General features: G+C 42.0%; 1 protein-coding gene and 1 long non-coding RNA gene across 3 annotated transcripts in view; one reads left to right on the top strand and one right to left on the bottom strand.

Annotated features, from left to right (window-relative positions):
* LOC310707638 (guanylate cyclase 2G-like) overlaps positions 1 to 26888 on the bottom strand; it is a 36393-nt gene that overhangs the window by 3053 nt on the left and 6452 nt on the right. For both annotated transcript variants that reach the window (XM_083504774.1, XM_083504775.1), the window contains exons 3-21: positions 26710 to 26819; positions 23899 to 24043; positions 22719 to 22854; positions 19742 to 19845; positions 19113 to 19267; positions 17764 to 17913; positions 17071 to 17130; positions 15454 to 15537; positions 14970 to 15074; positions 13806 to 13877; positions 12279 to 12444; positions 9078 to 9233; positions 6913 to 7090; positions 5943 to 6086; positions 5185 to 5377; positions 3785 to 3959; positions 2058 to 2156; positions 1206 to 1297; positions 286 to 393 (exon numbers count right to left, since the gene is read on the bottom strand). In XM_083504774.1, the coding sequence (XP_083360900.1) occupies positions 286 to 393; positions 1206 to 1297; positions 2058 to 2156; positions 3785 to 3959; positions 5185 to 5377; positions 5943 to 6086; positions 6913 to 7090; positions 9078 to 9233; positions 12279 to 12444; positions 13806 to 13877; positions 14970 to 15074; positions 15454 to 15537; positions 17071 to 17130; positions 17764 to 17913; positions 19113 to 19267; positions 19742 to 19845; positions 22719 to 22854; positions 23899 to 24043; positions 26710 to 26819 (2432 nt within the window). The remainder of the gene's footprint in view (positions 1 to 285; positions 394 to 1205; positions 1298 to 2057; positions 2157 to 3784; positions 3960 to 5184; positions 5378 to 5942; positions 6087 to 6912; positions 7091 to 9077; positions 9234 to 12278; positions 12445 to 13805; positions 13878 to 14969; positions 15075 to 15453; positions 15538 to 17070; positions 17131 to 17763; positions 17914 to 19112; positions 19268 to 19741; positions 19846 to 22718; positions 22855 to 23898; positions 24044 to 26709; positions 26820 to 26888) is intronic.
* Positions 5264 to 10388, top strand: LOC310707717. Its single transcript, XR_014526687.1, has 3 exons — positions 5264 to 5394; positions 5996 to 6138; positions 10362 to 10388. It is a non-coding gene; the product is annotated as an uncharacterized lncRNA (long non-coding RNA).

The raw sequence follows: 26888 nt of genomic DNA, 5'->3' as shown, positions 1-26888 counted from the left end.
ATTCAGGAAGAGACATGGTCATGTTGTTGCTCCAACATTCAAGGCACAAGGCTAGGGAGTAAATGCCTGGCTAGCTATGTAGTGGAAGCAGTGTACCCTGGGAGATTCTACAATGGAGTGCTTTACCAGTAATGAATTCAACTACCACCCATTTGTGCCCCTTGGAGTGGGTGTGCTCGGCCTACACCCAAGCGCTAATGCAAACGCTGCACTTATCACATATGAGTTATCTAATATTGTCCAATGTATGTTATTGCTTGCCGGGTCTAATAGCTACATGTCTACCTCAGCATTTCCCTTTGGGCGGCTTTCTACATCACTGCCAAACTCTGGTAGGGGCAGATGGAATCCAACCTTTCCTTTCAGCCAAAACGTTCTTTGCTGTCCTTTGCCCTGGCAGCCAAGAGAAATAACATGAAAGCAAAGTTGCCTCACATAACCACAACAAAACCAATCCTCTAAATTATTGCACACACCTTAGGAATAGTTGGTGCTTTGAAAAATAAAATGAATTACCTTCAAGGTAAAAGGTAAAGGTGGTGTGAAAAAAAACAGGGAAGATGGATTCTTGGAATTTTCCATCCTTTCTCCCAGTATCCACATCAGGGAGATTGCTAGGTATTTAGACTCAGGGCACAGGTCCATGACATAGATTTCCATTTCTTAATATATATGTATAGATGCATATTTAGACTGACTTTTTTAGGGGGTGGGGAGCTCTGGCTCTTGCTGTCAAGACTTACTCAGAACCATGGGGTGCAACAGGATTTTCTGGGCCCAGAACACTGTATGTATATTAGAACCCAACCCACAGGAATGGCTGCTTACGGACATATTAAAAATAAATAGTATTGTCCAACATCTTAAAATGACCCCCCCCCAATAGTTCAGTGATTGACCTAAATTTGTTACTAGTCAAAGTGCCTAACAATCCATCACCTAATTCTGAGGCCAAGGCCCCATGACATTGAAAACTCCACATGTACAACTTCACATGATATTAAGATACGGGCAGATGTCTTCACAAGGTATACCTTTCTCCAGTACATCTGCTCCTTGCTTGTGGTGGAGGACTGTTGTCTGACTTCGAATTTTTAAAATTCATATGGCTAGAAGCTGGTGGCCTCATGTTTGTGCAGAAGCTTGGACTAGATCACCACTGGGTTCTTCCCAGCTCTAGGACCCTATTTCCATGAGAACTATACCTTTATTCTTATGGTCCCTCTTTCCTGCAAATCATAACCTCCAATCATCTGGAGAACATTTGCTGTGATCATAGAGACATGGATTCGGAGAGCTAGAGAAAGAGAAAGAGAGAAAGAGAGAGAGAACAATTTACCATATTGCATACCGATTGCCTATATTGGAAAGACAAGCTCTAAAAATGTTCTAGTAAAAACAAATATGGACAGTTGCTTATATTTGTACCAACTAACACTTTCAGTGTTAGGACCTGGCTATGAGGTAAGAGAAATAGGTGGGCACAAGGAAACTGCAGTGGCCTTACAGCTGAGCATCGGTTGGAAGCTGGTTGTTAAGGACTACCCACTATGGAACATAGGGGACATGGTGCTTAAAAAGCAGTAGAACGGGGGGAGCAGATCCTAAGCTAAATCCAACTCCCAGTGTTGAGTACCACTGTCTCAATTGCCAATTCAGAGGCAAGTGTGGTGTATGGGAATGATAACAGTTCTTGACATGAAATGTGACACCAACTTTTCATTTTTCTTCCCTTTGTAATATTCTAAAAAAAGAGGAAGAAAATTCCTACTCAGTCTGAACAAAGGTCTGTATAGTCCATTAACCTATTGCCAATAGTGAGCAACCACCTGCCTCGGGGAAGCACACAAGGAGGGCATAATAGTTATGTAATTCTCTTGTTGCTTCCCAGCAACTGGCCTGAAGACATCCCTTCATGATTATACATTGCTGAAAGTTCTGCTTCTCTCCCTGCTCTAAGCTTTCATTCATTGGCTTTTGAAGCACAACGTGTTCTTTTGCCTTTTGGAGTTTACACCAACCTTTCTGATACTTCATAACAAATACATGCAACGTACGTAAGCTGGTACTTTCCATCCTTGAAGCCATATTCACTGTGTCTCCAAACAAGCAGTAACGTGGCCTTGTGATCCCCACCACACCTGCAACAACAGGGCCTAGAAGAACAGGCACCAGGAAAGGCATCAGCCACAGAGAAAAGAAAGGCAGAATCTCATATGTAATGATGCTTTTGAGAGTTATGAATTAATGTTTGGATTTTACAGCAATGTGATCCCATTTACCAATTGTCTTTTCTGCTTCCCACAGAGCAGTCATGCTTTTTTTGGTTTTTTTGGGGGGATATGTAGTCAAGTGGGGACACGGGTGGTGCTGTGGGTTAAACTACAGAGCTTAGGACTTCAAATCCCCACAACGGGGTGAGCTCCCGTTGCTCAGTCCCTGCTCCTGCCAACCTAGCAGTTCGAAAGCACATCAAAGTGCAAGTAGATAAATAGGAACCGCTTCGGCGGGAAGGTAAACGGCGTTTCCATGAGCTGCTCTGGTTCGCCAGAAGTGGCTTAGTCATGCTGGCCACATGACCCAGAAGCTGTACGCCGGCTCCCTCGGCCAATAAAGCGAGATGAGCGCCGCAACCCAAGAGTCGTCTGCGACTGGACCTAATGGTTGGGGTCCCTTTACCTTTACCCTTATGTAGTCAAGTAGACTGAGTTACTCTGAAGTACTAATGTCAGACATTTCTGCAGCCTTTTTGTGCAGAATGTGACCAGACTTAAATCACCTCAAAAATTAAATCTTAAATGATGCTGAGAAAATTTTACTCCTTGTGCCAGATTTCCTTCAAATTAATTATATCTCAGAATATATTGTCTATATTTCATCATCACATGATAGGGAACCATCAGCCACATTCTTATTATTACTACATCCCCAAATCCTGGTAGCCCACATTTGGCAAGACTAAAGGCATTTCCAGGAAGCCTAATGGATCTCTCTCTCTCTCTCTCTCTCTCTCTCTCTCTCTCTCTCTTTCTCTCTCTCTCTCTCTCTCTCTCTCTCACACACACACACACACACACACAGTTATACAAATTATGTTGCTTTATTGCTTTAACTTGGCATTAGAGCAAAGGACTATAATAGAAAATATCTCAGCACGTCCCTATTTTTATGGTTCATCAATCTGTAGCCATACTTGATATTTCAGCACCAAAGATATACACTTGTGTTTGCAATATCACGTGACAAGATGATTGATGTCTCAATGTGTTTGCATTTGCTTTTAGAATGTGTCACTACCTCCCCCAAGTCCTTGGAACAGAGCTGCACACAAGCTGAAGTTGAATATGAATAGTCCCTTCGTTATAGTATTTAATTGGCACAATCACAGGATTTGACCCTGTAATTTCACTGCAATCTTACGTGCAGCTATGAGTCTCAATTTGTTTTACTAGTTACTATCCCTCAGTCAAAATCTGGAACATAGTTGTGAGTGGCATTCTACTGAACTATATATTTAAAGTCATCTCGGCTGTGGCTTCTCCCAAAGAATTCTGCGACCCGCAGTTCGTTAAGGGTGAGGATACTTGTTAGAATATTCCTATTCTCTCACATTGCTGCAATTCTCAGAGTGGTTTAACAATCAATTCCTCTTTCCAAGGAACTCTGAGACTTGTAGTTCTCTGAGGGGGGGAAGGGGTCTCATAGCAACTCTCAGAACTCTTACTTAACAAACAATGTAGCAAAAGCTTTAAAATCATGCTTAGATGAAACCAGTGCATTTCACCTGTATGAATACCAATACGCAGGCTCAGTTTCTCCTTCGGCATGTGCCTAATCTTGAAGGAAATGATTGCATTGAGAAAGTGCAAAGACATGGTAGCAATTTCCTCAACGTGTTTCTTCCCATTGCGAATGGGGAGGCCGCTAGCGACCATATAGGCGTCTCCGATAGTTTCAACCTGTAAGCAATCAAAGGAATCATTAGCGCTTTTTAAATTGAAAAGTGAGAAATGGGAAAATGAAGGAAGCCTTAAGAGTTCCTTAGAAACGTTATGCCCAATTCAGAACCCACATATGATACACACACACACAAATAGCCACTGTATGTTCCGGCGTACAAGATGACTTTTTAACCCAAAAAAATCACCCCCAAAGTCGTGGGTCGTCTTATACACCGGGTATACGTAGAGCCACCTGTTGGGAAGGAGGAGAGGGAGCCAGTGAGCAAAGGCACTCCTTCTGCCATTGCTCCTTCTCCCTCCCCACGGAAGGCGACACAGCCTCCTGTGACGCAGCACGAGCCCCTGCCTCTTCCATACCAGCACAGCACGTGTTCGTTGGCCACCGCTCTCTCCTCACCGTGGAAAGTCCTTCCGAGCGCGGCGCTCACCTGCCTGCCTGTCTGCTGCTGCCGTCGTGGGAGCCGGATCCGGCCTCCGTCGTGGCCATGTGGGGCTTCACTCGGCTTGCGGGTGCCATGAAGAGCCTGCCATGGCGAGGTGGTGCACGGCTTCGGCCGGGGCTCCAAGGAGCTGGGCATCCCCACAGGTGAGGGCGGTGGAGGCTGAGGCGGCTGCTCGCGGCCTTTTCCCAGAGGGAGGGAGGGAGCCGGGCCGGGCCTCCCTTCCTCCGGGTGGCGGGTTTCGGTTTTGTTTCACCCACCAAATGCCTTGCCTCGGGCTGCTGCTGCTGCTGTGATGGCAGAGGGGTGCGTGCTCTGCCCCTGGCGGCGCTTGGCGGGCAGCCAAACGCTATAATTTTACAGCAAAAGTTGGGGGGTTGTCTTATAGGCCCAGTCACCTAATACGCCAGAACATATGGTAGATGAAAGGAACCCCTCATTCATTTCTCGTTATTATCTTGAGAGATACTCTACTGATGACAGGTGTCAAAACATGGTCCATTACTGATGGGCCCTCATTAGTACCAAGAGGAATGACTTGGCATGCCCTTCACTGAGGGGAACTTCATTGTTTCATTTTAAAAACAATGAGTGAGCTCATCCCACTTTTAGAATCTCACAGTGATGTATCCATGCTAGCCTGGCTTCCTCCCAATGGGTAGTTCTTTCCTTTGGGTGAAAGGGAGCCAAGTATGTTGCCAGAACTAATCAGAGATTAACATCAACAAAAATAGCAGAATGCCCTTTCAATCAACCCACTCTAGGGAATGCTGTCTGCCTACCTTGTAGACATCGTAGTTTTTAATGATGTTATCAAACAGACTGTACAGGTCATTGAGGAGATTCACAACCTGCAATGGAGAGCTGAGAGAGCATAGCTTGGTGAAGCCAACAATGTCTGAGAAGAAGATGGAGACTGAATCAAAGCTCTCGGGTTCCACTGATTTCCCAGCAACAAGTTGTTCTCCAATGAAACTGGAACAAGAATACAGGTAAAGGGCAGAGATGAAGGAATCCATTTGTTTCGTTTTCTCATTTTTCTGTTTTAAATTCAGTTCACATTTCTGCAGGAATCTGGGAATTATTTATTTTTTAAATCCCCATGAAAATTATTCAGGATTTTAGTGTTAATTTCTCCTAATACACACCTTTATACATAGTTTTGACTAATGTACATGTTTCTGAAGCATTTTTTTGAAGCAACCTCCTCTAATATATTGCATGTTATACATATATCTACTAATATACGAATCTTTTGTATATATTGTTTGGTTTCCCACTGTGTGTGTGTGTGGTGGCCCAATTCAATTTAAGTAATCATATTTTAATATTTCCAAACCTATATCCATAACTATGTTCAATAGAGACTTGTTATTTCTTTTTTAAGCTAGATGAAATATAAGAAAACGGGGGTTCAAGCAAAGGCCTAATGCACATAACTGCCAACTCATTCTGGGGCAGGACTTATTCCAAAGGTGAAAGTGTTTCAAGGCATCTTCTACTGGAGAATGGCTTAGAAGCAGTAAAGGGTTTCTGTTACCCAGGTAGCATAGCTGATAAAAGCTTTTCTGTCTTCTTCTTCTCTGCCATCAGCTGAGTTGTCCTTGACTCAACCACTTCCTCCAGATGATTTGCGTATTTTTCCAGTTTATTCACCATGTTGTCCATGATACCGAAGTGACTTCTGGAAATGTTAAAAAAAACAAAAACACACACACACACATTTGAAGGAACTGGTGCCTATCCGTTTCCACCAAATTTCTTTCCATTGAAATATTGTCTCTGGAACAGTGTCTCTGGAACTGTTTTGATGCACGTGTAGAGAATCTTTTCACACTCCCGCATGGGCAACCTTTCAGGGGCCACATGCCAGCAGTGAGCACGGTAAGAGGCAAAAAAAAAAAAGGCAGAGCAACGGACGTGACCCTTACCTTGGTCCAGGAGGCTACATTCCAGCCATGCAAAAAACAGAAGTGTCTATACACACACCTTTCCAGGCAAGCAAGAGGCATGATTACAGTCGAAGGACACATTCCAGATAGGCAAAAATACTTGACAGAGTTGCAGAGTAGAGCTAGTGAAGAGTCATGGCCTAGAAAGAGTCCCAAGGGTCAGATAGAGGGGTGGGGGGTGGGCTGCATTTGGCCTCACCTAGAAATTCTTCCTATCCCATTCACTGTTTTCTGGTTTAGCAAATGGAGGTAAAGAGGTGAGAACAGTGGCGTAGCGTGGGTTGTCAGCACCCGGGGCAAGGCAAGTAATTTGCGCCCCCTAACCCGTGGATTTGCGCCCCCTAACCCTAACCCCCAGATGTTGCGCCCGGTGCAGCTGGCCCCCCTTGCACCCCCCACGCTACGCCACTGGGTGAGAATACTGAGATTTGGCAACCACACAATTGAGGTGTGGTTTATTTTTTTTTATCTTCAGTAACAGAACCCAACATGAAGGTTAGCTTCTCATCCTGAATAATAACCACACATACTTGGTTTCACAGGAAGGAAAATAATCACCCTTCTGGACTGGCATCTTTCAGTGCTCTCTTGATGTTGAGGAATGTTGGCCTCCTCTCTGGATATTCATCCCAACATGCCTTCAAAAGTGCCACGATCCTTTCATTACATTTCTGTGTTGAAATGGAAGGGCGCAGTGGAACAGGAGAATTAGGGTCCTGGATTCTTTTTATTATCTCTGGAACAAAAAACCAAACAAACAGTATGAGTCAGATTTCAGAATATTAATTCTTTTCTTTTCTTTTTCTTTTGCTTTCAGTTCCTTTAATTTTATATGCTTTTAACATTTGAGGAAGAACCATAATTCAGTGGTAGAGAATCTGCTTTGCATGCAGAATGTCTGAGGTTCAATCTCTGGCCTCTCCAGCAAGGGTTGGGAGAGAACCTTGTCTGATAACCTGGAGAGCTGCTGTTGGTGGTCAGTAGGAATGGACCATGGTCTGCCTCAGTATAAAGCAGCTTCCTAAATGTCACATTAAGGTGGTGAACCCCACTCCTCAGATAATTCTTGGAACACCTGGTGTGCACAGCCACTCTCCCCAAGAGAAGGGGGGGGGGAGCCCAAAAGACATTTCTCCTGTCTCTGGAAGTCACTTCGCAACCTTGCTCAAAAGCAGATATGAGGAGAAGGCCCATGGAGTCTTTGTGTGTGGACAGCTTCATGGACAACTTCCCAAGCACTGTAGGGCTTCGAATTTTACCCAGAAATGGGCCAGCAAGCCATGTAGTTGTTAAAGAAATGGCAATATATGTTCTTTTCAGCCAGTTCCTTTCGAACATGAGCTAGACTGAGATATGTCATAGTAATCTAAATGCATATTGCTTGCAGCCATAACCAGTTGGAAATAGATCTGCAATATAATACAGTAATTTATTTGAATAAATATGGAGTATATTTGGATTACTAGGCATTAAGTATGGGAATATTGGTTTTGGGACTGTGCAACTTAATCTTGTAGACATTATTTAGGACCCTGAGTTAGCCAATTAACTTATGAAACTTGCTAAATATAGGATGAATTTCCATATCCTGTATTTGCAGTAAATAGTTATTTAAATTTGGATTCTGAGCAAAGCTCAGTCACTTTTTAGATATGCACCCTGTTTTGGAACACTTACACCTTGTTGATCACGAGCACTATTTTAAACTTTGCAATTTCTATGAAAATATTAGTATTACTATCTGTCATTAATTGTTCATATTGTTGATGCTTTTACTGTGAAATGACTTTGAGATATTTCTTGAGAAACAATTTAAAAATGGAATTAAAAAAAATAGAAAAAGAGAGAAAGGAAGGCTCTAGCATATTAGCAACTGTATGAAAATTGCTAATATCTAGAAATTGTATGGAATACAGTTTGCTATTGATAGAAAACATGTGTGACTCGTTAAGGAAAAAACTGAATCAGGCCCAGTCTTTCTACTAACAAGAGTTTGAGAATCATTTATTAGATGAATTGCTTTTCAAAGGGAGTTGCATAATGCATATGTTTTCTTTAGTAGCAGTTTTAATTTCAGGGTTACTACTGTTTGAAGAAACAAACCACATTCACAGGCATAGAATTTCCTAATATGTTTTGATCTCATCTTCCTTTCTTTCCCTTGCTCTATAATTATAATTAAAGGGACGCGGGTGGCGCTGTGGGTAAAACCTCAGCGCCTAGGGCTTGCCGATCGCATGGTCAGCAGTTCGAATCCCCGCGGCGGGGTGAGCTCCTGTCTTTCGGTCCCAGCTCCTGCCCACCTAGCAGTTCGAAAGTACCCTTAGGTGCAAGTAGATAAATAGGTACCGCTTTATAGCGGGAAGGTAAACGGCGTTTCCGTGTGCTGCGCTGGTGCCGGCTCACCAGAGCAGCTTCGTCATGCTGGCCACGTGACCCGGAAGTGTCTCTGGACAGCGCTGGCCCCCGGCCTCTTAAGTGAGATGGGCGCACAACCCTAGAGTCGGACACGACTGGCCCGTACGGGCAGGGGTACCTTTACCTTTATAATTATAATTGCTCCATAATTATATATTGTTTGTATTATTTCCTCTGTTAATGGACTGCATAATTTTGAGGAGGAGGACATGTTAGATGTACAAACACACACAAAGGATTTTGTTGCTTTTCCTACACATCTGGAAGAAAAAATAAAGCTTAAGGTCAGATCTCAAAGAAACAACCTTCTGCATTCTGGCTTAGATCATGGAATGGACCATCTTCATGATTGTATATCAGTTCTCTCATAATAATAGCAAAGCTGTACACATCCCCCTTCTGGGTGCCATGGAATGGATATTCTGCCATTCTTAGCAATTCGGGTGCTGTCCAGTAAAGCTCTAAAATAAGAAGAGAGAAAATATTGGAATGATAAAACATTTATTTAAAAGGCTCAACAGTCTGTTAAAATTGCTGCCATGAAGTAGTTTTACCCCAGGTGTAATTGGTGAGTAATTATGAATTTTGCCCATTCCCAAAGGGGGACAAAGCTATCCATTTCTGGTCTGTGTCATTTTTGCACAAGTTAACCTATCGTTTCATTCTGTTCCACATTAATTTGTATTTTAAAAATAAATAAATAGCTATTCATTATGAATCTTTACTCGTTCAAAATGCCAACAAACTGTGTCGCTACAATCTTTACTCCAAGAAGTGCAGAATAGATAATTTCACACAGAAATTCACAAAGTCAGAAATCCTCAACTATCCCTGTTTCCTTTTTGCATTCTCTACAGGTGCTTATTCGTCTCCGTTTAGGCCATAGCATATGCTAAATTACAAGGAAGTCCATGTAGATAGTTGTGCCCCAGACACATCCAGGTATGTTGCTGGCAGCAATGAATACCACAGCTTTGTTGGTAATAGTATACCTTGGTACTCAAAAGCACAGCTTCCGATTGGCTGGAGGAGCTTCCTGCACTCAAGCGGAAGCCACGTCAGATGTTCGGCTTTCGAAAAACATTCCCTAAGCCGAACACTTACTTCTGGGTTTGTGGCGTTCAGGAGCTGATTTGTTTGACAACTAAGCCGTTCAAGAACCAAGGTATGACTGTATATTAGAATTTGGGATGGCCAGGCCCTGCCCACCTGCTAATAGGTAGTTGCCAGCCTTGACCCCACCATTATGCAGACCGCTTCTTGTGGGCACTGCTAACAACTTGAGGACACGGAAAATTGCCCAACACCCACTCCCCAGAGCCAGCACCAAGGCGTGAAGCTGCCATCTTTTATCATGTGCATGATGCAATGTATGAAAACAAGCACCAGGAGGTTTCTGTATTTGTCAATCCTAGTTTCGCCCTCTGGGGTTTCCATGGAAGCTTGCTCTGTGAACCAGCAAACAACCACAATTAATTATTATTTCATAACCCATCTGTAATTAATAATGACTGTTTATGTTACCAACTGCTACACCACCCCTCAAAACCTCACTAACTAACATCCTGCCCAATTTGCTTTCTTGCCAGGAGACTTTGCCAGTTGGAGACATATCGTATTTTTCTGTTTATAACCCGCTCCCATAAATAAGAAGAGTTTGAATTTGATATCCTGCTTTATCACTACTCTAAGGAGTCTCAAAGCGGCTAACAATCTTCTTTCCCTTCCCCCTCCCACAACAAACACTCTGTGAGGTGAGTGAGGCTGAGAGACTTCAAGGAAGTGTGACTAGCCCAAAGTCAGCTTCATGTGGAGGAGCGGAGACACGAACCCGGTTCACCAGATTATGAGACTACTGCTCTTAACCACTACACCACACTGGCTCTCCGTGTGTATGAGATGACCCATATTTTTAGGGACACCAAATTAAGGAAATGGGGGAAATTTCCCACAGTTGTAAGCTTTTTTGGGGGGGTTGCCCAGAGTTGTTGAGCTTTTTTGGGGGGGATTACCGACAATTGCTTACCCACCTGACCACTGCTAACAATCGCACACCTCACCAAAGCCACCAATCATCAATCTGTTCGGCGCCAGCAGCCACCAATCACCCGCCAAATTGCCGCTGACAATCTCCTGCTCGTGACTGACACCAATCGTCCTTCCCTCCTCTGCACTATCCGTGTATAAGATGACCCCCAATTTTTGACACTTTTTATAATAAAAAAAAACTTCGTCATATACACGGAAAAATATGGTAATTGCAACATGGAAAGACACAACCTTGCTGTGGGAAAGTCATAAACTTCGCAATCACAGCATTCAGCATTCTCAGAGATATTCTCTCTGTACCCACCCCCTGATATTTCAGAATATCTGAACGCTATTCAAATCAGTTGCATTTTCAAATTGTTTTCTTTCCTGTTTTCCAGTCCTTCTAGCATGAGTGGAGACTCTTGTATTACATACATTAAACAGCTGGGTAGAGAACCATGTAATGACAAGATTTTGTTTTTCCAGTATTCTGCAATGTGAAATGCAGGTATCTGCTGATTGGGTATTCTTATTAAATGTTGTTGTTGTTGTTGTTTAGTCATTTAGTCGTGTCCGACTCTTCGTGACCCCTGGACCAGAGCACGCCAGGCACTCCTGTCTTCCATTCCCTCCCGCAGTTTGTTCAGACTCATGTCTGTAGCTTCGAGAACACTGTCCAACCATCTCGTCCTCTGTCGTCCCCTTCTCCTTGTATTAAATGTACAACCCACCATTCAGCCCGAAGGTAGGACCTTAGCACAATGAACATGCCTTTAAGCAATGTTAAACATTAGCTTACTGCAACACATTTTATGCGGGGCTGCCTCTGAATTCAGCTGGTGCCGAATTCAGCATCCAGTTTACATACTGGGAGAAGAAGGTTTGAGCATACACCAATCCTGGCCTGACTGCACTGGCTGCCAGCCAGTTTCTTGGCTCATTACAAAGTGCTGTTTTTGACCTATAAAGCCTTAAATGGCTCAGGACCACAAGAGCCATTTACAAACTGAACCCATACAAACTGAACCCAACCCTGTGATCATCATCTGAGGCCCTTCTTCACATAGCTCCTCTATGAGAGGTCTGAATGTGGCAACACTAGAACGGGCATTTTCTGCTGTGGCTCCCCATTTGTGGAATGCTTTCCCTAGGGAGATTCACCTGGTGCCTTCATTACATATCTTTTGGCACCAGGCAAAAGCATGCCTCTATCACTAGGCTTTGGGCTGATTAAATAATCTACAGTCTTTTAAATGTGTTTGTGGGAGGGGAGTTATTGGTTTGTTTGTTTTTGTATTTTGTGTTTTCATTTTGTATCTTTATTCTGTGACCCACCCTGTGATCTTTGGATAAAGGGTGGTATATAAATTTAATAAATAAAAATAAAGATAAACCTCTACTAAAACATTTGCATGCAAAACGCTCTGGTGGGTGGTGCTTTTTTTCTTGGAATGGAAAGTACTTAATGTTCTTACCTGCATAATTGCTTTCTTCTGCCATTACCTGAGATTTCCTTCCATATTTAAATTCCCACAGCCCAAAGCCACACAGCTTCACCTGCATGCGACTGTCTACCAGGCAGTTGGTGGGCTTTAAGTTTCCATGAGAATTCAGGGGGCTGTTGTGAATGAACACCATACCCTAAAATTCAAACGCACAGTGTAGACAAAGACATGAAATACATGTACCAGACAAAGCAAGTTAGCTTGGGATTCTGCAGTTTCCACAAACAAGAACTTTTTAGCTTTGGATTGTATTTCATTCATTGCATAGATTTAGAAGGAGAGTTTGGATTTGATATCCTGCTTTATCACTACCCGAAGGAGTCTCAAAGCGGCTAACATTCTCCTTTTCCTTCCTCTCCCACAACAAACACCCTGTGAGGTGAGTGGGGCTGAGAGACTTCAGAGAAGTGTGACTAGCCCAAGGTCACCCAGCAGCTGCATGTGGAGGAGCGGAGACGCGAACCCAGTTCCCCAGATTACGAGTCTATCACTCTTAACCACTACACCACACTGATTTATTTTAGGAGGTTACATAGGTAACACTTTTACATTTTTACTTCAATGTTCTGGATTGCGGCTTTTTCTTTAGATAAGAGTTTCCTAGTAGTTGCCACCTGTGCCTTTTCTGGAGGTCTTAAACTCATCTTATACGTTCTACTTTGGGAGAAGTCACAGTTAAAAAATACACACACAAATACACCCAAATAAAAATAAGAAAAACAGAACACTTCATCTACTGAAAGCCTAGCACAAAATGCAAGTCCAGAGGGAGTATGCAAGGCATAGGAGCCAACTCCGGGGAGCTGTGGCTTCTTGGGAACCCACAATAATATAATTGTGGGAGGCCGGGTACCCACAAAGTCAATGAGAAAAGCTGGCAGGCAGCAGTGCTGCCTCTGAGAGAGAAGCACCCTTTATCAGTAGGGGGGAGCTTGGACATGGAAAAGGGTGCCTCACTGGCTTTGGAGAGGAGGAGTGTGTGCGTGGTTCACACGTCTGCATTGCAGTGGCAGGCACCCACAATACTGAGGGCGAGTTGGCAGCCCTGGTACAAGGGAAGTTCATTCCACAACTGATGCTAACCATGGAAAAGCCTCTTCACTTGCCACTGATGTATAAACATGGTACAGAAATGGAATAATCAAAAGTGTGGGCTATTAGATCATGTAACATGCAAAGACTAAAAACAACACTTTCCAAAGTGCCGCTTCTGATATTGAAACACTGGTGTGATATGCTCCAAACAATCCACTTCATCAGATAATGTTTCGGCACCATCTGAAGATCCCAGTGCTCTTAGAACTGGGTTGCAAAACTTCATGCAGTTTACACACTCTATCTCTCTGATAAACACCAATGCTTTAGCTACAAAAACAACAGATGCTTGTGATGGATATGGATCTTTCTGGCTTCTTTTCAGCAGTCAGTCACTACAATAACAGCATTTTTTAATGACTGTCCTAGTAGCTGACAGCAATTCCACTACTCCATACTTACGTTGACTATGTCATAGGCAAAGGAGATTTTGAATATCCAGTCCAGTTCGATATCAGAGTGCATCAAAACATCCTAGAAAATGAACATGAAAAAATATTTCTTTTGAGATACAATTGCACTTGCTACCTGACTCCACTCAAAGTAGGCATGTAAATATATATCAGCTGTCTGGAGCCATGCTTAGCTCATACCTGACTCCCTCCATCGGCAATCTGCACAGAAATTTTGCTTAATGGTTGCCATCAATTTGATTTTAATTAATTTTTATAATGAAATGTTTTTAGAATGTTGCATTATTTTATTGTTGTTAGCCACCCTGAGCCCGGCTTCGGCTGGGGAGGGCGGGATATAAATAAATTTATTATTATTATTATTATTATTATTATTATTATTATTATTATTATTATTATTCTGATGGAAAGAAGACAAAACTCTTTGAAATGACTGAAAAGGCAAAACTTTAAGTATTGTGTAAACATTACTGAGGTACACATGACTTTCATGGGGCAAACCACACATTTAACTGGTATTCAACTACAGTGGTGCCTCGCAAGACAAAATTAATCTGTTCCGCAAGTCTCTTCGTCTTGCGGTTTTTTCGTCTTGCGAAGCACGGCTATTAACGGCTTAGCGGCTTAGCAGCTTTAAGAAAAAGGAAACAAACTCGCAAGAACTCGCAAGACGTTCCGTCTTGCGAAGCAAGCCCATAGGGAAATTTGTCTTGCAGAATGACTCAAAAAACGGAAAACTCTTTCGTCTTGCACATTTCTCGTCTTGCGAGGCATTCGTCTTGCGGGGCACCACTGTACTGCATCCCATTAGAGCAAGTATTGCCACTTCTGCAAGAGGACTCCCCCCTCCTCCCCCCATGTGCCTTCCAAATGTGCTGGACCACATCCCATTATTCCTGAACATTAACCATGTTGGCTACCACTGATCAGGAGCATATCTGGAGGGCACCTCCATTGGCTGTCTTGTGAGATGATAGAGATAGATGATAGATAGATGATAGATAGATAGATAGATAGAGATATAATACTGAAGAGAGCCAAAAATAGCATATATGACTTGGCAACACACTGCTTTAGTAATCCTTTCTAGGGCATTTAAGTATGATCTACTTTAATGTAATAATTGTTCTAAACTTTGATGTACAATACTCACCTTTAGGCTACCTTTCTTACAGTAATGCATCACAATGCACATGTTTGGAGCTTCAGGACATATCCCATAGAAGGCCACCAGATTCTCATGTCTCAATTCTCTCATCTAAAGCAAAGGAATGTTGGGAAGTGTGGTATCCAGATTTGACACCATACAGCAAAGCAAATACAATCTTTTTCAGCCTACTCTGCTCCTTCTTACTGGCATTGCAGAAGAAATAAGCTATGGGACCACTCTGAGATATCTGGTCAAAGCAAGACAATGCCCTGCGTTGGAGACCTTGCTAATTAAATCTGTTTTCCAAAGCATATCGACCTATAGCCTCATTTAGAAATTTCAGTCAGTTCATGTTTTTTTCTGCATTACTCGATAAACTTCCATACTTCAGTTGTGAATTTTAGATCACCTGCCTGTTTCAGTTAGCTTACTATTAAAATGGAAATTTGCAATCCAGGATGTTAAACTATTTAGGAGTGAAACATACCACCCGAACCTCCTGGAGAACTGATGGTTTCCGGATCCATGCATCTATTTGATTATCAATGAATTTGAGAGCAACAACAATTCCCTGAAACAGAAATTGTAAGAGGCACAATACATTAACATAGAAACTGTTGGGGAGAAATGAATGTAGTCTGGTAGGCATCTTCAGGGATACATTGAGGATCTTTCTTTGTGACTGCATCAACTATGCCACTCTAGGAATTTACAGAGGACTTAGTTAGCTACTCTGGGTACATATTGGTAGAAATAATGGGCAGACAAACAAGAGGAATATATTACATAATAGTAATGATACATAGGCCCGGTTCATATGTAATGTTAAGCCCAACTATGGCTTGCATGGTGTGGGCTGCCAGAGATGAAACTGCGGCCGCTTTGCTCCTCTTCCACTTCTGCTGCTGGTGTGTCACTGTGAATTAAACATGGTTTGTCTTAGTCTGCTGCTCATGACAAACCATGAGTGGTAAACTGTAGAACAGTGTTTCCCAACCTTGGGCATCCAGCTGTTTTTGGACTACAACTCCCATCATCCCTAGCTAGCAAGACCAGTGGTCAGGGATGATGGGAATTGTAGTTCAAAAACAGCTGGAGGCCCAAGGTTGGGAAACACTGCTGTAGAACAATCATTACAGCTGATGGTTTTTGTCTGAGGCAAGAGAAATCCTGAGCTCAGATTCATAAACGTCTTAATACGTTCCATCTTTTGCAAGTTCAAGAATTATAAAACCCTAATAAGTATGCTAGATAGTAAGATGGATGGGCTGAATTCAGTGAAATTATTCCACAGGTGGCATAACCTCTGCCCATGCAGCAGAACTTTGCATCTCTCTCCTCCTTCAGTGTGACCCCCCCCCAGGGGATAACTTTTCTCCGTTCTAGCACAGATGTAAAGCACAATTTCAATTTTTTTATATAAAAAGATAAGTTTTAAAATAAAACAAAATGGTGAATGGCACAAGTGGGTGTTTTATGAATTATAACTTATAGCAACACAAATAATATCCAGTAAGCTCCTATGGTGTTTATATGTTCATTTTCCAGACAACAGTAGCAAATGCAATAATTGAGAAATTTCAGTTTCCCCACAATTAAATACTGGCCTCAGTGGGTGACTCTGTGCCATTTACAGGAAACAAATGTACATTTGCTGATCAATAAAAGTTAAAATATTAATGTGGAACTGATCAACATTACAACCTACATCTTGATGAGAAATGTACTGTATTTAAATTGAAAAAAGTGTCAACAGTACAAGTACAGCTTGGTGATTGTGGCAAAAGCCTGAGCTGATTTGTAACAGTGATAAGTCAAGTGTAATATAATGATTATGGTAATACTTTTAGAAATATTACTTGCAGATAATTATAGTGCCTACTGTTGCTGTACTACACTATGTGATGGTACAGATAAGAACCAATGGGTCTGGTTTAGCACTTGAACATTCACACCTTTGGAAAACCATCACAATCTATTACTTTACACCATGCCTACATTATTCTAAGAACTTTATCAAGACAGATACTGTCCATTGTACAATGCTAGAGCATATAATGAAAGACCTGGAGAAAATTAACACTGTCACACTTTACAATCCTACCTGTGAATCCTGTGACTTATTCTGGCTTTTATTCTGTTGGGCAGTTTGTGCCCTGCTCTCCTGTACATAATAGAAATAACACGAAGTGTTATGTACAGTGGTACCTTGGGTTAAGTACTTAATTCATTCCGGAGGTCCGTACTTAACCTGAAACTGTGCTTAACCTGAAGCACCACTTTAGCTAATGGGGCCTCCTGCTGCTGCTGCACGATTTCTCATCCTGAAGCAAAGTTCTTAACCCGAGGTACTATTTCTGGGTTAGCGGAGTGTGTAACCTGAAGCGTATGTAACCTGAAGCGTATGTAACCCGAGGTACCACTGTACTAAGCTTGGATCCTAGATCAATAGGCAAGTAGGATCCTAGAATTGATTGGCTTGCAGGAAAAGACCAATCAGGCTCCAGGAGGAAGTTAATCATCCTATTAGGCTGCTAGGATCGTAGAATGCAACAACTGATTGGCCTGCAGGAAAAGACCAATCAGGCTCCAAGAGGGAAGCAGAATCAGCCAATCAGATGGGACTCATTGTGTAAATAATGTATATAACAGCCTTAGGTTTGGGGGCCATTCAATCACTGTTTTACATGCTGCAATAAAGAGCATGAAATCACTACAGGACTCTGAGTATATTTCAAGAAGTGAATGGAACACAATTCCATTTGGCACAATATATTCTGGGTGTTTACATATGCACCTGATAAAGTCCTACAGTGGTGTAAAATACTTCTTTCCCTTGCTTCTTCTTCGGTCCAGAATCATCATTATTAGAAATAAACAAATGGGAGCCCAAGCTCTCTGTTCCTTTGGACACTGGTGTGCTTGCTTGAGACAGACAGAAGTTTCCCTTTGAAAGATAATATAAGGTGCAATGTTACAAGCTGATATATTGACCTGAATGAAAATAACACTGGCATTAGTAGTGAAAGCAAAATTTGGGTTAACTGTGTTTACTAGATTCAGATTTCAAAGCACAGATTGAAACGTCATTGCCATGAGAAAAACTTACTGTAAATAAGCAGCTTGGCATTTTTTATATGCTATTTGTTTGTTTGCGAGATTTGCTATGAGATTTTTGATTACATGGTTCTTTTTGGAAACCTATGCCTTTACGAGGGACAAACAAATATTGAATGTGCTACAGTGCTCAACTCAGCAACTTTGTATTTCAGTTTTGATTTAATTATATAAGTTCACAAATACCGAAATGCAAAAGTTTATTCCAAATGGCTACGTTAATTTTCGCTCCATTACTGAAATATTCAAAACCTGCCATTGTTATTACCATTATTTACAATAGTGGTGGCAAGTAGTTAACATGAAGTTGCAACAAAGCAAGTAGCTACAGTAAGTATGAAACACAGACATAGTTCTTGTACAAAGAATACAAGAGGAATTATCTCTCAACTGCACCACTTCACATCATAGGAGAGGAAAATACTCCTATATATAGGAAACTAGCACGTTAGGGAGAAGGCTGGGCTAGAACCTTCCACCCTGACATCTGCTTTTCTTTTTGCTGATACTGATGAATTATGAAATAACGTATTGTAGTCATATAGGATATATAGACCTTGTTCATCTTGTCAGAAAAAGAGAACTTCTTGTGGTTTTGATCTTATTGTTAACCCCCCAGAAAACCTTTATTACTGAGTGATATTGTAAATGAACTAAAATTATAAAGCTAACAGGGCAAACGAGAGATGTTTCTACTGTCAACCCTCCTTAAGCTGAAAGACGACTATGGCAAGTGAGGGTTTCTTAAAAGTGCAGTAAAATTGCACCAGTATGAGAGATTTTCTGCTTCATGCAGTCATCTACCAACCTGTGAAGGGTCCTGAGAAAGAGGAAGAAGGGGGCAGAGTGTCTAATGAAGACTATGGCTATTGAAAAGACTTGGCTTCAGATCTGTATTATATCATTATGGTTCCACATCCACCAACAAGTGCTACATGAATGCAACTGATCCCCTCAAATAAGCCCCTGGAGAACTGTATCCTTGGGATAAAGAACTTGAGTTTCAGTACACAACAGCTCATCCTTTACCTTATTATCATTTAAAATGATGATATCCTCATAATTAATTCTCCACCACGTATCATTTCGAAGGTTTCCCTTGTGGATTTTCAGATACATTGCCACACCAATGGCCCCCAATACCGATATTATCAGCAGAATTATCATAACAATCAGGGCTGAACCTTTTAACAACAAAAGAACAGTTCATTAAAGAACATATAAATGAAGCTGAATCTTGGGAACACATCCAAAAACAAAACAAAGCAAAAAAGGCTAAATTCAAGGCAACAAAGCCATCACACCATTGCGAAAAGAATATAAAGGAGCAAGAAATCACACAAGCATTGCTATCAATTATAATACAATCATACCATGGAACATGTGATCACAGCCCCCGCCACAACTGTAACTTAAAAATAAACAAATAAATCAGTTTTCTTTGTAACAAAAACATCCAGGTTTGACTTGGTGGAATGAAAATGGTCAGAACTGCACAGCTGTAGTTGCATAGTTGTGTCAGACAAGAACAGAGGAGCTTTGATACAGCAAAAGGCATACAAGACACCTGATCTGCAGTATGTCCTACTTGCATGCTAGTAGTAGTAATAAATTTATAACCCACATTTAACCGGCAGGCATTACATAATCACACTTACTGGTAACTGGAGTTTTGCAGTGTTCATTGTGAAACCCACACAGTGGTTTGTCCTTAGGTACTTCTCCATCTGCCCAACTGATATAGTCAATCTGTCTGGTTGGGCTATGGACAGAGACAATAAGTCTGTCAGCATCTTGCATCGATTATAAAGCTGAAGGCTCTTTATTTCCGAAACTCATTAACACACATACTTTGTGATAAATGTACCCATACAAGGAAAGAGGAATGTACAAATAGCCATAATTCTCCACATGAAAATGAAGCAGAAATTGGTTTTAAGTCCAGATCTGAAACTAAAAGTGCATTGTTATTTCAGAGTGAGCCATAAACTACAAACCTATGAATGAAAGTACCTATATAAATAGAGGGATTTCAGGTAGCAGGTTCAGGTTCCGGTTCAGACACTAGAGCAGTGTCTCCCAAATTTGGGTCTCTAGCTGCTATTGGACTACAAATCCCATCATCCCTAGCTACCAGGTCCAGTGGTCAGGAATGATGGGAGTTGTGGCCCAAAAACTGCTGGAGACCCAAGTTTGGAAAACCCTTCATTAGAGTTTCCCTGGCTCCTAGGTCTTCACATTATCTTGGCTTCCTTTTTCCTCCCAGTTTTAAGGGTGAGTTGATTGGATTGCATTCTGCCATCTTAACTAGAAACTGGGGGCAGTAGGTTCTGCGGCTTATAATTACAAAATGTGTGGATCCAGAATTGGCCTCCACAGTCACTTACAGACTCACTGTTAAAACTGTGTTCATGGAAAACAATATTACTCTGCTAAGAGTGATTGTCAAAGAAGAATAATTGCAAAATGGTTCAACAAACTGATCTGATATATTTCAGGATGGCCTATGCCAAATTTGGGGTGTAAAGGTTAAGAATGGCTTATTCTGAACAAGTCCAGCAAGTGACTTATTGAAGTTGACTGTTGGTGTGTGTTTTTCTTCCATGGACTTCACTCAGCCTTTGCTATCTTTTGAGAAATGGGTTGTTGTGTTAGGTCAAGGTATGCGTTTTTACCCATGAGTTGTGTGTAACATATTTGTATTTATTAAAAATGGTATGCTCGGAAAATATTTGTTGATTTGGCAGCATATGGACATGCTCTGGTATCCTACATTGTGGTTAGCTCAGGCGTCAGCACTACCTTGGACCTGGATGGCTGTCAATAACAGAGAGGCAAACCTAAGTCCAAGATTTGTCTGTTCACTGGAATAGATACATGGAGCCTATGCAACTGAAGGTATCATGCAACTGCTCTGAGGCCAGTCTCACTGTTCCAGTCCCAAGTGCCAGCATCCTTTCTGTGATCCTCCATTTTCTTAGCTGTGGTTTCTTAATCCCCCAATGCAGGCATGTCCAAAGTCCGTTTCAGGGGCCTTACTCGGCCCGCTGTTCGGTTTAATCTGGCCCCTGTGGCAGTTTACTTCCTGGGATAAAATCCCCAAAAAGCTCAACAATTTCAATCCTAAAAAAAGGTCAGCAATTTTGGTCAGCCCTCAGGCATGTTGACTTCATCAAATCTGGCCCCCTTTGATAAGGTTTGGGCAAACCGGCCTAATGTCAACCAGGTCATTGTTGATATCACTGATAGATTTATTGTAAAGTATGTTTAATATGATGGAATGTTTTTGTAATATGTTAAAGAGGAAGATTTGATCAGTTGTTCTTTAGAAGCCTGCCAAAAAATTAATGATGGGTGGCATTCAACTTAAAATTTGCCCTAGGACAAGGATTAGTACTGGCAACAGTGAGATTTCCTCCACTCTTATCTCATCACATGTGCCATCCCCAAATCAGCCTGGGGGGGTGTCAGGAAACCTAGAATAGATTTAGGGAGGGGTCACAAAGAATCAGAGTCAGAGAACATCCCATTGCACGTGAAGAAATCATTGCACTGACAGCACTTTTTCCTCAGTGCTTTGATTCATACAACCCATAATCATTATATCTGCTGGTATGATCATGATAACAGAATGATCAGCGCATCTCCTTTGAATTTAACACTGACAATGGACTTTCTAGTCCTGCCACCATTTTGTTCCCAGGTAGCATCAAAGGCAAGAAGCCTTGTAGTTTTAAATCCACACTTTTCATTTCAGAGATATTAAATGAAAATAGAATTTCAAGATTTTCATAAAGAAGGAAGCATAGAATTGATTTAAGAAGGAGGAAAATGGCAGCTTTCCACACAGCTAGCATATCCCTCTTTGCATGTAAGTAGGCATCTTGTCCCTCTTAACCTGGTGCTGCCCATTTATGCTGACTGGGGCTATAGGAAATTGTAGTCCAAAATATCTGGAGGACACCAGGCTGACTTCTGCTGACTTGCTAACCAGAACAAGACTCGGGATGTTGCAGTCAAAATACACTTCCTGCTTAACAAATAATAGTAAGGTTGCAGTCCTGTAACCACTTGTTCCGATTGAACTCAATGGGACTAATAGATCACATGCAATGTGGTTATCTTTGCAAGGAACCAGGTGAATTAAAAATGATTTTGTAAAGCTGAATTCAGTTTGTTGTTACAATATAGAATTTAAAGTTGCAGGTGGAGGCATCAAAGGAGCACTAGGGAACAGGGCTGCCCCACAAAGTCTAGGCATGAGCAGATGCTGGAGAGTAGACTTCCATGGGATCAGGACATCAGAGTAACTGGGTGTCTGAATTACATGGAGGTCTATGTGTGAGCAGCTGCTTGCTCTCTTTTTTTCAGACAGCCATAATAATGCATGGATACATGGCAGCTGAACATGGGTTCTGGGTTCAAATATCGCCATACTGTATAATTCACTCAAATGGCTTTGGGTGAGTCACTGACTCTTGGTCTCAGCTCTTCCCTTTATAAAATGGGCAAAAAGGAAAATATACTCCTTCAAAGAATGAATACAAAGAAGATTATATAGTACTTTACAAGGTAAATCTCCTGTACAAATGATTAAATTGCTAAGTGCCCATGAACCACACACACAAATAATACCTGATTGTTTTCCTGACACTATCAAAGTTAAGAACTGGAATGAAATGAACTGAGTTGCCAAATTCCTGGAGATCATACACAGAGTAATCCATGTTCCTCTCACCTAATTCATCAATGTTGACTGGGCCAGTAATGCCTAAACAAAAAAGATATTAAAAATAAGAGCTTTAGCACATTCCCCACACTTCAGCGCACCTGTCCCATTTTGACTGATGTTATTTTTCTGCCTCTTCCTCAGCATAGGAAGACACAATGTACTACATATTTATGTATCCTGTCCATTTTGCAGTAGTCAAAAGTCCACTGGCTAACTTGCAAAGATTTCCAGGATCGGCAGAACACAAGCGCCCTGTTGCATCAGGCCAGAGGCTCATCAAACCCAGCCTGTTCTCACAGTGGCTAATCACATGCCTACAAAAGGAACATGACTGAGCCCTTGCCTGCTGTTGTCCTCAAGTATTCAGAGGAGTACTGCCTTTGATCCTGGAAGTAGGACATAGGCATCATGATTAATAGCTGTTGGAGAAACTCCATAGCTCAGCTACATGCTTATAAGGTGGCCACTTTTAATCAGGGAGGAGTTTCTGTGAATGCCAAAGTTGAACAAATTGTTTATTCTGTTACATCTATCAATGCTGTTTTGACTGAATATGCAACCGTGGAGAGACAATACTTTTAAGGGCGGGCAACAGGCAATCACAGAGTTGCACCCAAGCATTCTCTGTTGGCATCACATGAGATCCTAAGAGTAACATGGAGAAAGTTCCTAAGGCTCACTTGGCAATAGTTAAAGTAGCTTCCTTTGCACATTTATGTAGAAGATCAATGGATCTACTCCAAATATGTGCTGCTTCATGAAGTAAGCCTGGTGGTCCTTCTGACTTGGTACTAGCAGATGCTCTGTATTCTTCACCAGCCTGATATCTTGGACTTTAACACCCATCAGCCTCAGCCAGAAGGTCCATGGAGGCTGGGACAAATGAGAGTTGTAGTCCAAAACATTTGGATAGTACCAAGTGAATGAAAGCTTCTCTGTTGTCTCAGCCCTGCTCCTTGAGATGCTTTACCTGAAGATACATGGGAGGGACATCAATGTTCAGAGTATCAGCTCAGCTACAGAGGTGCAGCTTCCCTCCCTCTCTCAAGTGACTGTGTTTGCAGTCTGAATCCACAAACTTACCATACATTGGAGTTTTGTTGTAACCTTTCAAGCTGTTGACAAGGGCCTTTCCATCACGGAAGTCCTTTTTCCCTTCTAACATTTCTTTTATGGATAACGCATAAAGCAAAACAGCATCATGTAGGTAGGCAGCATAAGAACTTACCTGGAAAAGAGTCAATATAGAACAGTAAGAGTTTGGGCTTCTGAGGGAAGAAGTTTCTTAAACTATTCTTTCAGTTGTCTGACTGCATATATTTAGCAGTGGACTCATTTATTCCAAACTCAAAATCCAGTTGCAATTGAAATTATTCAAGCCCCCATTACAAATCAGGTTTATTATCAAAATTTACAGATTTTCCGCTGTTTGCAATGAGAAAATCAAACAAAAACAATTTAAATAGCTCAACACAAGGGATGCTTCAAGTGGTTCCCCCAAATACAGTGATACCTCAGTTTGAGAACAGTCCGGTTTAAGAACGATTTGGTTTACAAACTCTGCAAAACCGGAATTAGTGTTCTTGGTTTGAGAACTTTACCTCAGTCTAAGAATGGAATCTGAATGGTGGAAGGGCACCGGCGGTGGGAGGCCTCATTAGGGAAAGTGTGTCTCGGTTTAAGAACAGTTTTGTTTTAAGAACGGACTTCCGGAACTGATTAAGTTCATAAACCGAGGTACCACTATACAGCTGAAATTGCAACTTATACAGGGCTGGGCCTAGGCAGTGGCAGCCTCTTCTCCTCACCCACTCTCCAGCAGTCGCTGTGAGCTGCCCAAGGGAGGAGGCTGGCTGTGGCGGCCATAGAGGGGCCACAGAGGGGCAATGGGATATCCGCTCGCAGTCACAACTGCCACTGCCGACTCTGCTCAGAACAAGTGGTGGCGCATCCTCCTCCCTGAGCTCAAGTGGTGCTGGCGCTGGCAGAGAAAATAGGAACATTCTGGGATCAAATCAGAAGCTGGGATAGCTTTCATCATTGCAGGACTGTCCCTGGAAAATCAAGACACTTGGAAGGTATGTGTTATCTGATATGGTTGCAGGCAGGCCCATGGAGAGTGTGGCAGGGGGCAGCTGGGTACACTTGCCCCAGGCCTTGGAGGGCTAAGTTGGGGGGGGGGCACTGCAAGGGATTGGCTACTTTCTTGTGTGAGTTTATAATTTTATTCTACCAAGGCTCCTGCCTTGCACCTCAGACAAGCTCTGCACGGGTCTGGTTGCAGGTCAAATGAGACTACACATGTTAGTAAATGAGTTGAAAGCCTCAGCTCCTAAAACTAATCACCATGGCTTTAGAGTGAAGAAAATCTCTCAAGAAATGTTTTGATGTCGTCTACCATAAAAACCAATAATCTATTTCCTACACTTTTAACATAAAGCCAACAATCAGGACAAGATCCTTATTCAAAATAGTGGATCAGATAATCATGCCTTTAGAAAATTTGAGATATTTGGCCCTTTTTTCGTGTGGCATCACAGTGCCCTTTAGGATAATCTAAGTTAGGGAAAATGGGGGCATTCAGCCTGGTTTCCTCTTGGTTTTTTGTTATGCCTCCTTGGAACAAGTACAGTGGTACCTCGGGTTAAGTACTTAATTCGTTCCGGAGGTCCGTTCTTCACCTGAAACTGTTCTTAACCTGAAGCACCACTTTAGCTAATGGGGCCTCCTGCTGCTGCTGCGCCACCACTGCACGATTTCTGTTCTCATCCTGAAGCACTATTTCTGGGTTTGCGGAGCCTGTAACCTGAAGCGTATGTAACCTGAGGTACCACTGTATCTTAATTATGGCTGTGAATATGACCTCTCCGTGTGAAGAAAAGAAACTGTCCGGAAGCTGCTTCTCCTTCAGCTTGCTGTGGACCTCCTTCACAAAATCAGAATAGGTCTTGTATTCTCTGTAAGATCTGAGAGCTATGAGCAGCACAGGCTGATAGGCATCTAGGACGCTGCTGTTCCCATTACTCCAAGTCTCTTTCAAAAAATTGTCCTAGAAGACAAAAGAGTGATTGACAGCACTGTTGGTAATAAATAGGCAGCTTACCCCATTCCCATAATGCTTAGTAATATGAATACAACAAACACTCTGTGAGGTGAGTGGGACTGAGAGACTTCAAAGAAGTGTGACTAGCCCAAGGTCACCCAGCAGCTGCATGTGGAGGAGCGGACACACAAACCCAGTTCACCAGATTACAAGTCTACGGTTCTTAACTACTACACCACACTGGTATAGAGAGCAATAGATGCTTGATTTTATCTTCACGAAGTGTGCAAGGTAGGTTAGTTACAGATAGGTAGCTGTGTTGGTCTGCCATAGTCAAAATAAAAAAAAAAATTCCTTCCAGTAGCACCTTAAAGACCAACTAAGTTAGTTCTTGGTATGAGCTTTCGTGTGCATGCACACTTCTTCAGATACACATCTTCAGATACTGTGTATCTGAAGAAGTGTGCATGCACACGAAAGCTCATACCAAGAACTAACTTAGTTGGTCTTTAAGGTGCTACTGGAAGGAATGAAGGTAGGTTAGATGAGAGATAGTGTCTAAGGCAATGGATGTTGCAAAATTTGAATCCAACTCTTGCCAGCCATAGTCCTGACTTCTAAATACTACAACATGCTAGATTTGGAGATACGCATTGCTTTTCTGACCCACCATTCATACAACTTGTAACTGAGAACTTAAACCTGAGTTTGCTCCCCCCCCTTGCCTCACAATCCATTTTCCTGTTGTGTTGTGTCTTTTTAGATTGTAAGTCTGAGGACAGTAATCCTTAAAACCATGCCTTTAGCAAGGTAATGAAGAAATACTCACCACATTGCAGCTATTTACTGACCTCAAACTGCTGCAGCACAAAGAACACGTATGGTCCATCTGTCATACCTAGTTTCTTGGCCTCTAACAAAATAGATCTTGCATCCAAAGAACTGCAGATTAAAACAATAACTGCAAAAGAAATAGTACAGATCAGTTCCCAACACATCTAAAAAGTCAAGTGTACCCACCAACTGAGCC

Source organism: Podarcis liolepis (genome assembly GCF_965112155.1).
Source record: "Podarcis liolepis genome assembly, chromosome: 5".
NCBI classification, from domain to species: Eukaryota; Metazoa; Chordata; class Lepidosauria; order Squamata; family Lacertidae; genus Podarcis; species Podarcis liolepis.
Note: the sequence above shows the minus strand (reverse complement) of the source record. Positions and strands in the feature narration are given on the sequence as shown.